This window comes from Ochotona curzoniae, unplaced genomic scaffold (assembly GCF_017591425.1).
Source record: "Ochotona curzoniae isolate NIBS_2020 unplaced genomic scaffold, NIBS_Ocur_1.0 contig_3819, whole genome shotgun sequence".
Lineage (NCBI taxonomy): Eukaryota > Metazoa > Chordata > Mammalia > Lagomorpha > Ochotonidae > Ochotona > Ochotona curzoniae.
The window spans coordinates 15,067,350-15,082,694 of NW_024466004.1; the positions used below are offsets into that span (position 1 = coordinate 15,067,350).

A 15,345-nucleotide genomic window follows, 5' to 3' on the forward strand; every position below is an offset into this window, starting at 1 on the left:
GCCATTTCCACATCCTTTTTGAAGCAATTCTAATCGTTATTCCTTATAAAAATATGTGTTCTTGAAAATTTAAAGGCTGGGCCTGGCGTGATAGCGTAATGGTTAAATTCCTTGCCTTGAACGCACTGGGATCCCATATGGGTGCCGGTTCTAATCCCGGTAGCTCCACTTCCCATCTAACTCCCTGCTTGTGGCCTGGGAAAGCAGTTGAGGACAGCCCAAAGCCTTGGAACCCTGCACCTGTGTGGGAGACCTGGAAGAAGTTCCTGGCTTCTGGCTTTGGATCAGCACAGCACCAACCACTACGGTCACTTGGGGAGTGAATTATCAGACGGAAGATCTTTCTCTCTGTCTCTCCTCTTCTCTGTACATTTGCCTTTCCAATAAAAAAATAAAATATTTAATTAAAAATTTAAGGGTAGTGCCCGGTGCGATGGCGCAGTGGTTAAGGTCCTCGCCTTGCACGCCCAGGATACCATGCGGGCGCCGGTTCTAATCCCGGCTGCCCCGCTTCCCATCCAGCTCCCTGCCTGTGGCCTGGGAAAGCAGTTGAGGACGCCCCAAAGCTTTGGGACCCTGCACCCGCGTGGGACACCCAGAGGAGGCTCCTGGCTTCAGATCGGCATAGTATCGGCCATTGCGCTCACTTGGGGAGTGAATCATCGGACGGAAGATCTTCCTCTCTGTCTCTCCTCTCTGTATATCCGCCTTTCCAATAAAAATAAAATAAATCTTTAAAAAAAAATTTAAGGGTGAATCTGAAAGGTCTTTCTATATTGCTCTAAGCATAAAAATCCACACTGGTGTATGATGTCACCACTGAGCTTAATTCAGAAAGACCCTGACGATGATAGATCATAGCCTAGAATATTCTATAGAGAAGAAGGCTAACTAGAGAACCCCATATACCTGGGTTCACATGTAGGCCTTGCCATCGACTCTTTGCATGGCCCTCAGCAAAGCTCAATTGAAGTGTGCTGAGTGCTGGCTCCTGAAAGTTAGGGCAGTATCCTGCTGCCATGATACATGATGAACACTGCCTCAAAAGGTGAAAGAATGAATTTTATCTTACATGGCAAAGATCTGATTAAGTTACAGATCTCCAGAGGGGGTAGGTAGGCTGGATTACCCATTCTCCTGGAGGTAATAACCTGTGACCTTATGGGATGGGCAGAGAATGCTGAGACAGAACTAGCAGCAGCATGCAACCAGGAAGGCCAGGGTTGGAGAAAGGCAGACAGAGTGCTGGCAGCTGCCAAAGCTAAAAGGGGCAAGTAACACCTCCTCCGCTAGAGTCTTCAGAGGGAGCGTGGCCCCACTGACAAGCTGACTTGAACTTCTGGCCCCAGAACTAGGAAGAACAAGTTCCTATCATATTCAACCACCACATTTGGGATCGTTATGATAATGGGCACAGGAAGCTAATCTTCTGTTTCCACATTAACAACAACAACAACAACAACAAAAGATTAGGATCACATTAATAAATCCCTTTCCAAATCTTTTTAAGAAAATAATTTTCAGAAGCTGAAAAGTTAACAAATATCTTTAAGACCATCACTGCATCTGAAACCTGGTAGTTGCTGAACTTCCTTGGGAATGCCCCTAAATACGTAAGTGACATCACACACACACATACACACACACTCTTTCCCCTTTACCAGGAATTACTGCATCATTGGGAAGGTGGATGCGAAAGTGTCCTCCCAAAGGTGGACTTGTCCTCCGCAGTCTCTGTGTTGTCCACTGGACCAGTCCAGTCCCTTTTTCAGTTCCGCTGGTGGGCACAGAGCTGTGGCATGTCAAAAGCAAAGCATTAACCACAGAAGCTAGTAAGACATGCTGAGATGCTGAGCTAGGCTGAGTATAACTTCATCTCAAACACCAGGGTTCCAGGCTCTGAGAACAAGCTCCCAAATACTGGATGCTCTTCTCTGATAACACCAGAAAAAGCGCAGTAATAACACTAGGTTGATTTTTAAACGTCCCAGTCCTCTCACTCCCTTGATCCTGGCAGCAGAGGCAGCAGATAAAGTTGAAGTCTGAGCATTAGTGCTCTGGTTCCAGAGCACAGAAGGGCAATGAGAAGGCAAATGAGAAATCAGGGTTCCCTGGCTCAAACGCTTCCCCACCCACTACCAGCACGGAAACATGGCCAACAGCTGGCCACGTTCTAATCTAATTCCTGTGTTTAAAGCACATTGCCTGCCAGATCCTGCTGTTAATAGAATCAACTGGTTCAGTCCACTGTGACACACTGTGAGATGGAGTGCTTCTCATATATTGCTATGGACCAAACGTTTGTGCTTCCTCGCAATTATCATGGTTCATCTGAATACTCAAGTTCTTGGTAGGGGAATATGTGGCTTGTGGAGAGGCAATTGGATCACCTCCTAAAGGTGAGGGAGGGTCGACCTCCCATGAAGGAAGCTATCCCTCATCATCCCTCTATAACTCCAGAGAGACCCTCCTAGCTTCTGCCGCGCAAGGACACAGCCAGAAGGTGTCATTTATGAATCAAGAAGCAGGCACTGAATCGGCTGGTCCCTTCCTCCACAAGTCTGAGCCATGTCTGTGATGTTATCACTATTATGTTAAACCAGCCAAGACAGTCATCAGAAATAATTTGAGAAGGAAATTTGATGAAATAGGAAAATAGTCCAACGATATACCTTTATATGAAACAGATGCATGACAAACATATAATTCATACCCATTTGTGTCTTTAAAAGCAAATATATATAGGCATAAGTGCTTCAAAACATTTATTGGGGAAGGCTATTCAAATACGGACACGCTGTATTACTAGAGGTCATCTCCTACCTGATAAATTCCCATTAATTTTTAACCTTTAAGTGCCTTTCTATATTTTCTAAAATTTCAGCATGGACATATATGATTTCTATCAATAACATTATTTAAGTGATGCATGTTCATCTGCATATGTAGAAACACGAGGATAGAGTGACCCTGGCTGGGTTGGGATAGACATTTGGGAGAATCTAGTCTGAAGGTTGTTCCGCTCATACCAAAAGCTATTGGAAGGAGCTCAAGACCTTACAGGAAACTCAGAGGAAACCTGACTACTATCTATTTTTTTTTAAGATTTATTTTATTTTTATTGGAAAGGCGGATATACAGAGAGGAGAGACAGAGAGGAAGATCTTCCGTCCGATGATTCACTCCCCAAGTGAGCCCAACGGCCAATGCTATGCTGGTCCGAAGCCAGGAGCCTCTTCCGGGTCTCTCACGCGGGTGCAGGGTCCCAAAGCTTTGGGCCGTCCTCCACTGCTTTCCTGGGCCACAGGCAGGGAGCTGGAAGGGAAGCGGGGCTGCCGGGATAGAACCGGTGCCCATATGGGATCCCGGGCATGTAAGGTGAGGACCTTATCCACTGCGCCACCGCGTCGGGCCCGACTACTTTCCATTTTAAGTGTAAACTTGTTCACAGTCATCTGAACTAGCCTCTATTATCTTGGAATTAGTGACTTTGGTATTTGGGATCTGCCAATCAGATCCTGTTTGTCCTTGAAACTCTTTCATCTCTTCTTTTCTAGTATGGTTTTACTGTCTTCTTCACCCAGAGGACCAGGAAAAAACGGTTCAAAATCAAGAAAAGTGGAGCAAAGGTTCAGGTTTTCTGCATCTGCATTAGGTAAACTGACCCCTTATATTGCAGGTAGAAGAACTGACATTGGAACAAGATGGAAAGTATAAAAACATATATACAGAGTATTCAAAAAAGTTTATGGGAGATGTGTGTCATGAGAAAACTAAGCATGAATTTCAAAAATTTTCACTGTTTTAATTCCAAGTTTTAACAATTGGTTTGGGTGCTTATATGTTTTCCCCAGCTCTTTCCCCATATATAAATACATAAAGAAAAAACAGAACATTTCAGTTATTTGTGCCCAACTGAGGTGTAAATGAAAAATTAAAAGGGTAAGTCAGAGGATACATGTATTACAGTGACTTAGAAGAACTTGGTATTTAGTTATTGCTTTATAAACTATTGCTAAAATGCTGGAGTATAAAAAAATAAAATAAAATAAAATAATACTTATGAGACTCTGGTGCCATCTGGTGGTGAATTCTAGGTACTACCTGTCTTTGTGCCTTGGACTATTTCATTTTCCTTCAATGCAATGAGGCACACAGAAACCAATGATAGTTGATCTTGTGAGATGCATAAAATGCAGCTTCTTTTTAAACAAATAAAAAAGAAATTACAGGTGGACTCAGTGTCATAGAGGCTAATCCTCTGCCTATGGTACTGGCATCCCAAATGGACCTGATTAAAGTCCCAGCTGCCCCTTTTCTGCTCTAGCTCCCTTTTAGCAACCTGAAAAATCATCAGAGGGCCCATTGCTTTGGAACCCTGAACTCATGTGAAAGACCCTGAAGAAGATTGTGGCTTCCAGCCTCAAATGGAATCAGCTCTCACCATTACAGTCATTTGAAAAAAAAAAGTGAGTGTAAGGAAAACTCTTTCTTCATCTTTCTCTCTCTCTCTCTCTCTGTCCCCTCTCCTCCCTTCCTCCCACCTTCCTCCCTGTGTGACTCTTTCAACTAAAAATAAAAATTTTAAAAGTCAATAAAATGAAATTTTAAAAGATCAATTTCATAATGTCCCATTTGGAAAGTTCAATAGGAACAAGTTCTCCAACTACAGTCCCCACATCTGCAGGTCCATCATCACTCAGGAACTCATGAAAATTACAAATTCTGAGACTCTGCCACAGACATAATGAGTCTGACACTCTGAGGATCTTTAAAGATTGAAAGAACTCTTTATAGTTTTGAGAAGTAGATGTGCAGACAGGGACAAATTTATTTCCCAAATTGCCACAAGAATCAAAGTTGAAGCAGGCTGCAGTAGGAATCCAGAACTCTCTCAAGGATTCCTATGTGAGCAGCAGTGCTTGGGGCCTCCACTGCCCTCCCACATGCATCCGTGGAGAGCTAGAGTATAAAACCTCCAAGTCAAAATGGGACTACTGTCTCGGGTTTGAAAACTACTGCTTTAAGCAGTAAGATAGGTAGGTTTCTCTAGTAAAACTTCCACTTCTGTGCCCTCCAAGTCAATCGGCCATCCCAAGCAAGGAAAGATATATAAAAACCACTCCTTACCGTGCAATGATGAGGGGTAGATCTGTACCACACCCCAGCAACCATGAGGTTATATTGTAGACTGGAGGGGATCCTGTCACTAGGATTGATTCCACCAGATTCCCACCAGGGCGAGCAGTTCCAGAACCAGCCTGAGAAACTAGAAAGCAATATCAATGATCCAGTTAGTACGGAAGAACCCCAGACTTGCTGAATGGAAAATCTCAACCAGAGATGGTGAGCTACTAAGACTCCAGCACACACATAAAGGAGAGAGTCCTGCCTATCTGGTGTCACCAAGCAAAATGAAAGAGGTCATGTTCACCGCTGAGGTCACTTTCACCAAAGAGGATTCACCATTGGTTTACTGCCAGAAGGAAAGTGCATGACTTAAGAGAAAGATGGAGTCCATCACAGCAAAGTTCTGTAAGCCATGAGCCAGCCACATGTCACACTGTACCTCAGAGCACCCTCATACACATTATCGATGTCTCTTTTCCTCCCTTCCTTCCTCCTTTCCCTGAGAACTCTAGGGATGTACAGCCTAACCTGCTAACGAACCCTGACGTAGAGTGCTAATCCACAGTGTGGCATCAGCTCTGTGTAAAAGCAGTGCACTGTGCTGATTCTGATATCCCCACTCATGCTGGGTATCACCTAGATAATCAACATAGGCTCTCTAAGATCAAATTTTTAAACATTTATTAATATATTAGATTCTCGGGGTCACAGCAAATGCAATTATCAGTTCTCATGTTACTGTGATGTGAACAGTGAGAACCATGACATAAAGCTTTAGCAAGACAGCAGATTTAAGATGACTTCTAGAACATGTTTTAAAAACCCCTATGCCCTCCTGCTATGCACTGGATAAACGCTTCTTCCCTAAGACTGGTTACAATCAAGACAACTAAGTAGTTGGGCAGCATCCTTTTCTTACTTGGTTTTGCATGCCCAATGCTTAGCACAGCACACCTTTAAATTGTGTCACAAAATGAATAAAATCTGAAACAAGAAGCTATGGTCCAGTCTGACCAAGAAAATTCCAAAATGACTTTAACTATTAAGACACGTAAAATCTGAATTTAGTTAAGAATCAATAATGTTCAGTTTCAGGATTGAGACAGAATTCCATTGCCACCTATTCCCAAGCTCTCCTGACCTCAACTCTCCATTTTTCAGGAAAAGGGCTTAAAAACCTGCACTTTCTGCAAGTCAATAAATAAATTACTATGTCATCTTTTTCATCTTGGGGAAGGAAAGAAGGTATGAAAACATGAAAGTTGATCCCCTAAGTCATAAGGAATTTTATAATAAAGTGAAAGTGAGCAAAATTTTGACACCAGAGAGCCCTAACAGCAAACTGTATGATCTGGCTTGGCTGTGGGTATACATGGCATGTGGCCAAGCTCAGTAGGTATCCTGAATGACACTGTGTCCCTGAAATTACTGGCAAGGAGAGTCAACAGGGATCCACTAAAGCTCAAGAGAAATTCAAGAAGACTTCATGGAAGAAGGAGCCAAGAGTGAACTCAGAACAAAATGAATGGAGGGATTTGGATAAACAGAAAGGAGGATAAGGGTCAGCTATAAACTGGATAAAGGCAACATGGTACGGATACATTTTGGAATGGTACCTAGCTATCAAAAAAAAGTAAAATTTTACTGTTTGCAACAAAATATACCCAACTACAAACCTTTCTACTTAGTAAAATAAGCCAGTCCTTATAAGACAAATATTATATGGTCTCTCTGATCTGTGACAATTAGTACATAAAGCACAAAACAATTTATCTCTATAGGTGAGATTAGCATACTGTGAATTAACTGTACAAAACGTGTCTATATTCATGAGTAATAATAGTATTTCAATTTTTATTTTCTGTTAGTTTTTTTTCCCTCTACTTACTATGCCATGACATCTTTATATATCAGAAAGTTAAGCTTGTCACTGTAAAGCAAATGAATATGCTACTGTAATAACCTGGGGGAAAGGAATAAGGAAAACAAGGGAGGGAGGAGGGAGAACAAGGAGGAACCCTTACACTTCTAAATGAGAGTTTTAGGAAAATTCTCATTTTAGGTAAATCAAAAATAAATGGAACAGATAAAGAGAGGAAGGAGGGAGGGAAGGAAGAAGAAAGAAAAGAAAAAAAGATAAAGGAAGATAAGTGAGGGAAAGGAAGAGAAGGAAAGAGAGGAGAGGAGAGGAAAGAAGAAAAAAAGAAAAAACAAGGAAGGATAAGGGCATTCCTTCTGGATGAAATGCTTACCTTCCAAATCTTGCTCTTTCTTAAACGTCAGAAATCAAACCTTTAACCCCATTTACAAGATCATATAATTTCTATGTTCCTTCTAGAACTCAGTATGACAGATATTAATTACTGGAAAGGTGAGCAAATCCTGATGGCATAATACTAATGATAGCAATAGTTTTTTTTTTTACATTATTAAGCACTTACTATGCTCAGGACATGTACTGGTCGTAGTAACTGTGAGTAACTGAGAGCTAATCTTCAGTATAATTCGATTCGGAATATTTTTTTAAATTATTTTTTGTATGTAAGGTGACCAATTATGTATATTTTATATATATACAAACTTAGGAACATAGTGATATTCCACACCCTCTCCATCCTCTCCCTAAAGCTTTCATTCCCCTCCTCTTACCTTTCATATTTTTTCTTTTAACTTAAATTTCAGTTCTATAATCACATGCTTAGCCCTCCACTAGGTAAAGAATTCAACACATACTAAGTAGGAAAAAATTACTCAATTTATAATGAGAAAAAGCAAGGCTCCTCAACAAGAAAGTGATAAAATTGCAATTACTGCAGAAAAGAAAAACAGAGAAACAGCAAAAACAAGCATCTTGGTAGACTGAAAAAGGAGAAATTGCTGGAAAGAAAGAGACTCAGGGCAGGCAATCCAAACCCCAGTTGCTTTCTAGAACCAAAGCAGGCAAGGCAGACAATTATCTATTCCTTTCCTATTTAAAACATCATCCCTTGTGAGGAAAGCCCATTTGACAGGCCCATGGAGGACAGCAAAGTTGACAGTCACCTGTTATATTTGTGTCTGCAATAATAACTTCATCCACATACAGCAGGCCCGTCTCAGGCAGAGGGAGGAGTTCGATCCTAACCAGCAATGGGGAGTTCGCTAGAGGCGGCTGGAGACCATGGATGCGACGTACACAAGTCTCCCAGAGGTTCTTGCACTTGAACTGCCAGCTGCAAAATGATACAAAGTAGAAATGGGCCTCAAAGAGAGCATCTAAAACCCTCTTCCAAGAAGAGAGACCACCTGAACCCTTGTACTCAAACAGCCCCATCTGCCTCATGTGCAAACATGCCACCAAGATGGACTCAGATAAGTATCTGGCATTGAATCAAGCATTCATTCCACGATATTCAATGTCACAACATTTTCAAACCACAATTTTATATATTGAACAGATGTATTCATGGACCTTGCCATGCTCATTTAACTTTAAATTTACTTATAAGACCAATGTGAAATATATGGAATGTGCAATCACAGGATCAAAGTGCCAGACTTTAATTCCAGATTTACTAACTAAATGCATTTTGATAATCTGGAAATTCCCACATCTCTAGTTTTTCACATCTGTCATACCAATGAATATTCTCTGAGGTCCCTCCCAAATCTTAAGATTTGAGCCATTGTATGATTGATTCTATCCTTATGACACAAGTCAGATTCCTCCTAGCAAGTTTTGCTTTCTCAACAATGCTCTTGAATCAACCTATTTGTCAAATGTGGAATGTTCAAGCCTAATCATTAATACTTGGACCACAGTATAATCCTCCCAGTGGGCAGAACCTACACTTGCCCCATCCATCAGATACCTGTTGGGATTGATCCCAGTGAGACTCCAATCACAGGTGGTATTCTTCATGATGTTTTGAGAGCCAAGTGTGAAGAATACAGTCATCTTCAGAATCCTATTTGTGTGGCCTTTGTATGCTATACACAGCTAAGAATATCAAACAAGCATTTCAGTTATATCTATTAATGCCACAGAGCCATTCAAGCTGCATCTTCTTGGGAATCTATGGTCTTAAAATCTTACCACAAGCCAGAAAAGAGAGCATCCCTGCCCTTCTGGAGCCTACCAGTCTAGCTAGAGATAACAAAATGATTTATAGTGCATTGCTATTTATTCCCTACAATAGATCTGTTGGAAGATACTTTGTTCTAACCCAATTACCTGTGCCACCTTGAGCAAACTTGATAAGTCCTTTAGGTCTCAGTTCAACTCGAACTCCAAGAACACTTGCTTTCTAACTCAATTAAGTACAATGTTATTTGGAAAGAGAAGACTCAAGATCAGGAATTTTTACCAATGATCTTACAGACTTTCTGTAAGTCATCTTCTAGCTCTGGACCGTTTATAGGAAATAAGCAAATTGATCTAAAACAGACTTCTTCACCATTAGCACTATGACATGGGGGTACACAGGTTTGTTTTGGAAGTTGTCCTATACATAAAAGGATGTTTAGCAATAATCCTGACTCTGTGCACTAAATGCCAAAACACAGTCCCAGTTGTGGTATCTGAAACTGTCTTCATATATTTCCAGCTCTAATTATAGAGCAAAACCATACCATCAGAAGCTTTTGAAGTAGACAGAACATGAAGATGTGTTCAGCCTCTGACCTGAATTGTTCATCCCTAACTTCCACTGCACCCTGACTAGGAAAAGACAAGGAATTACTGCCCCAAGCTCCACCACCCCAACAAGACCCACTCTAGTTCCAAGAAAACCAAGTGAGGGCACCTCTTATGAAGAAAAACAACTGAAAATAACTGAAAAATAAGTGAAAAATAACTGAAGCAAAGTGCGTATAGTTATCTTCTTAGAATTTTATGTATCTATGAAATAAAATCTGTTTATACTAATTAAAATAATTTAAATTGTTGCAATAAAAAACAAACATATCATGTTTATCAGTAACAACTAAATAATAAACAGTGTTCACTAAGTTCTTACCACAGTGCACGCACTTTACTAGATCCTCCTGAGAGTTGTGACACACACTTACCTATTTTGAATCTATGACACTAAATAGGATGTAAATATGACGTAAGACAGCAAGGGCATGCAGAATGCACAGTCATGATTTAACACTACTCAATGATTATGGAGTCTGCACTCTCAGCAACCAAAGGAAACAGTAGAGCTGATCAAACCTGCCATAGGTCTTACAGCTGATACAAAGGCTTCCCGAGTAACAATGCATGAGGTCAAGGGTGTTTGAAATACCTGTTAAGAACATGAAACCTCAACCTGAAAAGTCTTTGACAAATCACAGTGATCACCTCCCTGTGATCCTATTTTTAGAATTCTATTTTCTAAAGGATCGTATTATTCCCTACCCTTGCCCCCCTGCTACTCACATGTGTATGTTGATCTAGCCAATGGCCTTTCTGGGTAGCTGGCGGAGTTATAACAAGGTATTTAGGCTGATGGAGGCTGAACCTGCCACAGAAGGGCTCTGTCCCACTGGTGGGATTTCCATCAGAAAGGGAACCTTCCAGGCCTGCATGTAGTTCAGATAAAACAGGAAGATAGGTATCAATATTAAACAAGACAGAGTTCCTGGGGTGTGTTTGGCCAAGTGGTTAAGATACTGATTGAGATGCTCATGATCTGTATCAGAGTGCCTGAGTTCAATAACCATCTCAGATTCCTGATTCTAGCTCCCTGCCATTGGATGTAATAATGATGACTCAAATAATTAAGTTCCTGCCAGTCATAAGGGAGAGCTGAATCGAGTGCCCAGCCCTTGGGTTCAGTCTCAGCCCAGACTTGTGGTACTCACTGGGGAGTGATGCAAAGAATGGGAATGTAGAGGTGCTTTCTTTCCCTCCCTCCATCCCTGTCTCTACCCTATTTTTTTTCTCTCTGCATATAAAATATATCACATTTTAAAAGAAAGGAGATATTTTCAGAGAATGGATAGGAGATTACCATAATACTAGCATCTAAGCTCTTGAGGGAGTTGGACAACGTCTAAGTGGCCAGCAACTCAACCTGAAGGTTCCAGTTATGAGAAAGCCTTGCTCTGTCATGTACAAAAGCCTAGGATCATATTCTCTGTGTACTAGGACAAGAAAGGTCATTGAGAGGCATAAAGAGGTTCCAAAGGAAATTTAGTTCAGCATAGCAATTTTAAAAAAAAATAATCTATTTCTCTCCTTTAAAAAAAATCTATTTCATTTGAAAGAGAGAATACACTCACAGAAAGAGACTAGCTCATTTCCCAAATGTCAATAGCTGCTGTGATTGAATCAGATGAAATCAAGGAACCTAGAACTCAATTCAGGTCTCCCAAGTGGGTGTCAAATATGTGAACCAGCAGTTGCACACAAACAGGAAGCTGGATCAAAAACAGAGCCAAGACCGGAGCCCATGCACTCTCATAAGGTATGCAAGCATCCCAAGCAGTGATTTCAATGTTTTGCCAAATGCAAACCCCTCCATTAGTAGTTTTAAAAACGTTATTTCATTTTTGTGTAAGATGACGTTCTTATAATAATCTGCTAGGCCTTTGGAGAGGATATGGAGATGTGTCCATGTTCTGGGGAAAAAAATAAGATAATAGGTACCTTGTTCGAATCCAAGTTGGAGTAAAATGTTAGCTGAATGGGGCTCCAGTTTGCATTTCACTGCAAGTAACTCCTCAATGGCTGTTTGAATCTATTTATATAAAAAAAGTATCAGAAGTTCATATTGGGAGCATGGAGAGCACGCTTCATTTCCCCACCCTTTGTTATTTGAGGAAGGTTCTCACCTGGTATGCTGTAGCATTTGCAACTATTGGCTGACTGGAGACATTGTCCCAAGTAAGGGAAAAGTTTCCTGTGCCAGACACATTCAATGTCTAAAAAGTCAAAAGATACAGGTCTAAATGCTGTGCACTAATAAGCCTGAGAGTCAGTCTAGAAAGATAGGACATACTTTCTTAACTTGCTATGCTACTTTAAGACTTTATTAAAATTTGGGAGACAGAAACCTTGTATCTGCTTGTTACTCCCCAAATGCCTGCAATAGCCACGGTTAAGCCAAACCAAAGCTAGGAGCCAGAAATTCAGTCCAGCTCTCCTACATCTGTGACAAGAACCCAACTATGTAAACCATCAGCACTGTTGCCAGGTTCTGTATTTCCAAGAAGCTGGAGCCCAGAATCAAACCTATGGTTAAATGCCCACTCCCTGCAATTTCAATGTTCTAAACTCACCATCATCTAGAAACTTTTGAAGGACATAGCTTCATCACCTAATGAATACTTCTCCAAAAATATCATTCAGACCTGTCTCCCTATCTACCATGCTCCTTCTGAGTATAAGACCTACAGTTTGCTTCTGAATGCCACATTCTCATCCCCTTCCACCAAATTCTTTCTCCCAGGGGTACACTGCTAGTCATAAACCATCACAGAGCATGCCCATCTTTCAGTGACTTATTCAATCTCTGCTTTTCTTTCAACATGTTCCTTATCGGACACATCAACTTTTCTCATGGAGTGAAAGCTACATAATTCTTAATATTTTACATCACTTGTTTTCTACTTTGTTCTGCAGTTATCTGCATATTTATTATTCAACTGCAAGCTTAAGAAAGTAGAGTCCATACTGACATTTTTGTATACCAAAACATGAACCCCCAAAATGCATGTAAGTACTCAAGAAAAACATGGAGCATGACAGAGAGACCCAACAGATGACATTTGGAAAGCAGACTTAAAACCACAGCATATAAGGAAATAGGGTCTGGGTTGTGTGTATAAGTCTGTGCTTGTATGAATTATCTATTGGGAAAACAAGCGACCCCCAATTTTCAAATGACAAAAACTGGCTAGTGCTATGTTATGTGGGTTAAACCACTGCTTCTGGAACTGGCATACCATATGAGTGCCAGTTAGAATTCTGGCTGGCTGCTCAATTTCTGACACAGCTCCTTGCTAATGTACCTGGGAAAGTGTAAGATGGGCCAAGTGCTGGAACACCTGCATGCATGCAGATCTGGAAGGAAGCAGCTTCTGGCACAACCCTGCTCATTGCTGCCATTTGGGTTGTAAATAAGCAGATAGAAGATATCGGTATCTCTGAATCTCCACCCGCCTCAGCTCTCCTAAGTCTCTTTGTAGCTCTCTCTCTCAACACTCTCCTTCTCTCTATACAACTGTGACTTTCAAATGAACAAAAATAAATTTGAAGTGACATAAATCATATTATCAACCCTAAAAGTATATGTGTTCATGTGTGCATCTGCGCTTGCATTTGTACTTTTGTATGTATGCATGTGTACGTATTCAGAGGACTTTTCCTATGGGCACTAAATTTCTAAGACAAAATTTACCAAGGACTTAAACTAAGTAAATTAGGAAAATAAGCTCAATAATTAAGTTTCACATTTTAAAAAACATCTTTACAAATCTGTTTCAATGGTGGTAATTACAATCACTAATCAAATACAATTTCTCCTTATAGGGTTTACAACTATGAACTGGAAAGAGACACAGACTTGTATTTCTGGAAGTCGCTGGACTTGGACTCGGATCTGGTGCTTCTCCCGGAGATACGTGGGTACCACATCAGGATTCAGCCAGGTGTTATGAATCTGGACACCAATCCTCATCCCCTTGCTGGGGGAGACCCCCACATGCTCTGCTTCCAGGTAATACCGGGCTCCACCTAACAGCTCCAGCTTGGGAGTCTTCTGTTGCCAAGTTCCTTCATTTCCATTCTGCTCCCAAGAGTCAAACCAGCCAGCAGTGCCAACCTTGATGAAAGCCATTTTCACCTGGGTCCAAGTACACACATCAGGTTGAATGCCACAAAGCCCCCAGGCACCTCCTTCTCAAGCATTTAATATCTAACCACCAATACCAGAAGATTTCTTAACTGTTCTGCTTTGTCCAACAAGTTAGCCACTCACTTTGGTCCTCTGATTAATTATACTTTCTCTCTCTCCTCTCTTTCCCTCGTTTGAATAATATTCAAATAATACTCAATGTGCCATATTAACAGCAGAACCAGTCAATCTAAAAGCCTACATTTATATGAACTTATAAAGAATTAGAAACTTTAAGGGCCTGAAATGAGTTGGCCACATCATAATCTATGATGCTTCTTTAATCAACTATCATTCCAACTTCAAAGAAGCATATTCATAATTTGGAAAAAAAATATGATTCCTGGTCAGTTGCACAGGTGAGTTTTGGGTGCTTGCTCCAGCTATCAATTCATATCCTCCAAAATTTTGGAGACATTCCTACAGAAGATTGGCTATCTTTATCAGCACAAGTTTGGAAATGAAAGAGATCTGGACTTGAATTATGAATATCTCTTTTATTATCCAAGTGGTCCTGACAGACCAATCTTCCTAAGCCTCAATTTTCTCATCTGGAAAATGGAGATAAATGTACATATCTCACACAGTGGTAGATGAGAGACAAGGCATAAAAAGGCTGCAGCATAATGCCTGGCTTATAGTTAATGTTCAAGAAACATTAGAAGTAATTGCATTTGGCCAAATTCTTTTTTTAACGATTGTTACTCACCTGATAGAAAAATAATCTATAAAACATAAGAGCTTCAGCTCTGCTTCTCTCCTTTCCTTCAGAGGAAGTAGCAATAAAGGAAGAAAAACGAGCTGAAGGTGAGTACCTTAGCCTTTGGTTCCTCTGTCCAGCTGAAATGTAGGGAAGCTTGGCTGTCGGCCTGGATCCAGAACGTGTAATTATTTGTCTCCGGGGCTACAAAGAACCCACTGAGCCGGGCTCTATAAAACAGGACACAAAATCAAGCCAAAACAATCACGATTCAAACCACTGAGCTAAATGATGTTTTCTCTCAAACTTTCTTTATGAAAATGAGCCCAAATTTTATCCCATGTACGTGTCCACAGTGTTCTAGAAGAGCTGTAGTGCCCACATAGTTTCAATGTTCCATCCCACCTCTTGATGGCAGGTAGGAGTCCTCCCGCAGCTGTGTCATCTTTGGGACTGATAGGGGAACTGCTAGAGGCTAAGCTGAGAAAACACCTGCCACAACCAGAATAAGCCAAGAGTCAAAATTCCCCAGATAGGAACTCAATCTGCAGAAAATACTTGTGTTATCATGAATAAAGGGAGATCATCAATCAGAATTTTTCCAGCTTACCAGGGTCCTTAACACCTGCAAAATACTTTTCCGATTAAAAG

At 40.9% G+C, this 15,345-nt stretch overlaps 1 protein-coding gene across 1 annotated transcript in view; it reads right to left on the reverse strand.

The window, feature by feature from the left end:
• PKHD1 (PKHD1 ciliary IPT domain containing fibrocystin/polyductin) overlaps positions 1-15,345 on the reverse strand; it is a 405,478-nt gene that overhangs the window by 363,160 nt on the left and 26,973 nt on the right. Inside the window, exons 14-22 of the mRNA XM_040983008.1 lie at positions 14,810-14,924; positions 13,665-13,943; positions 11,932-12,021; positions 11,747-11,837; positions 10,535-10,677; positions 8,982-9,109; positions 8,173-8,342; positions 5,131-5,269; positions 1,662-1,792 (exon numbers count right to left, since the gene is read on the reverse strand). Of these exons, the coding sequence (XP_040838942.1) occupies positions 1,662-1,792; positions 5,131-5,269; positions 8,173-8,342; positions 8,982-9,109; positions 10,535-10,677; positions 11,747-11,837; positions 11,932-12,021; positions 13,665-13,943; positions 14,810-14,924 (1,286 nt within the window). The remainder of the gene's footprint in view (positions 1-1,661; positions 1,793-5,130; positions 5,270-8,172; positions 8,343-8,981; positions 9,110-10,534; positions 10,678-11,746; positions 11,838-11,931; positions 12,022-13,664; positions 13,944-14,809; positions 14,925-15,345) is intronic.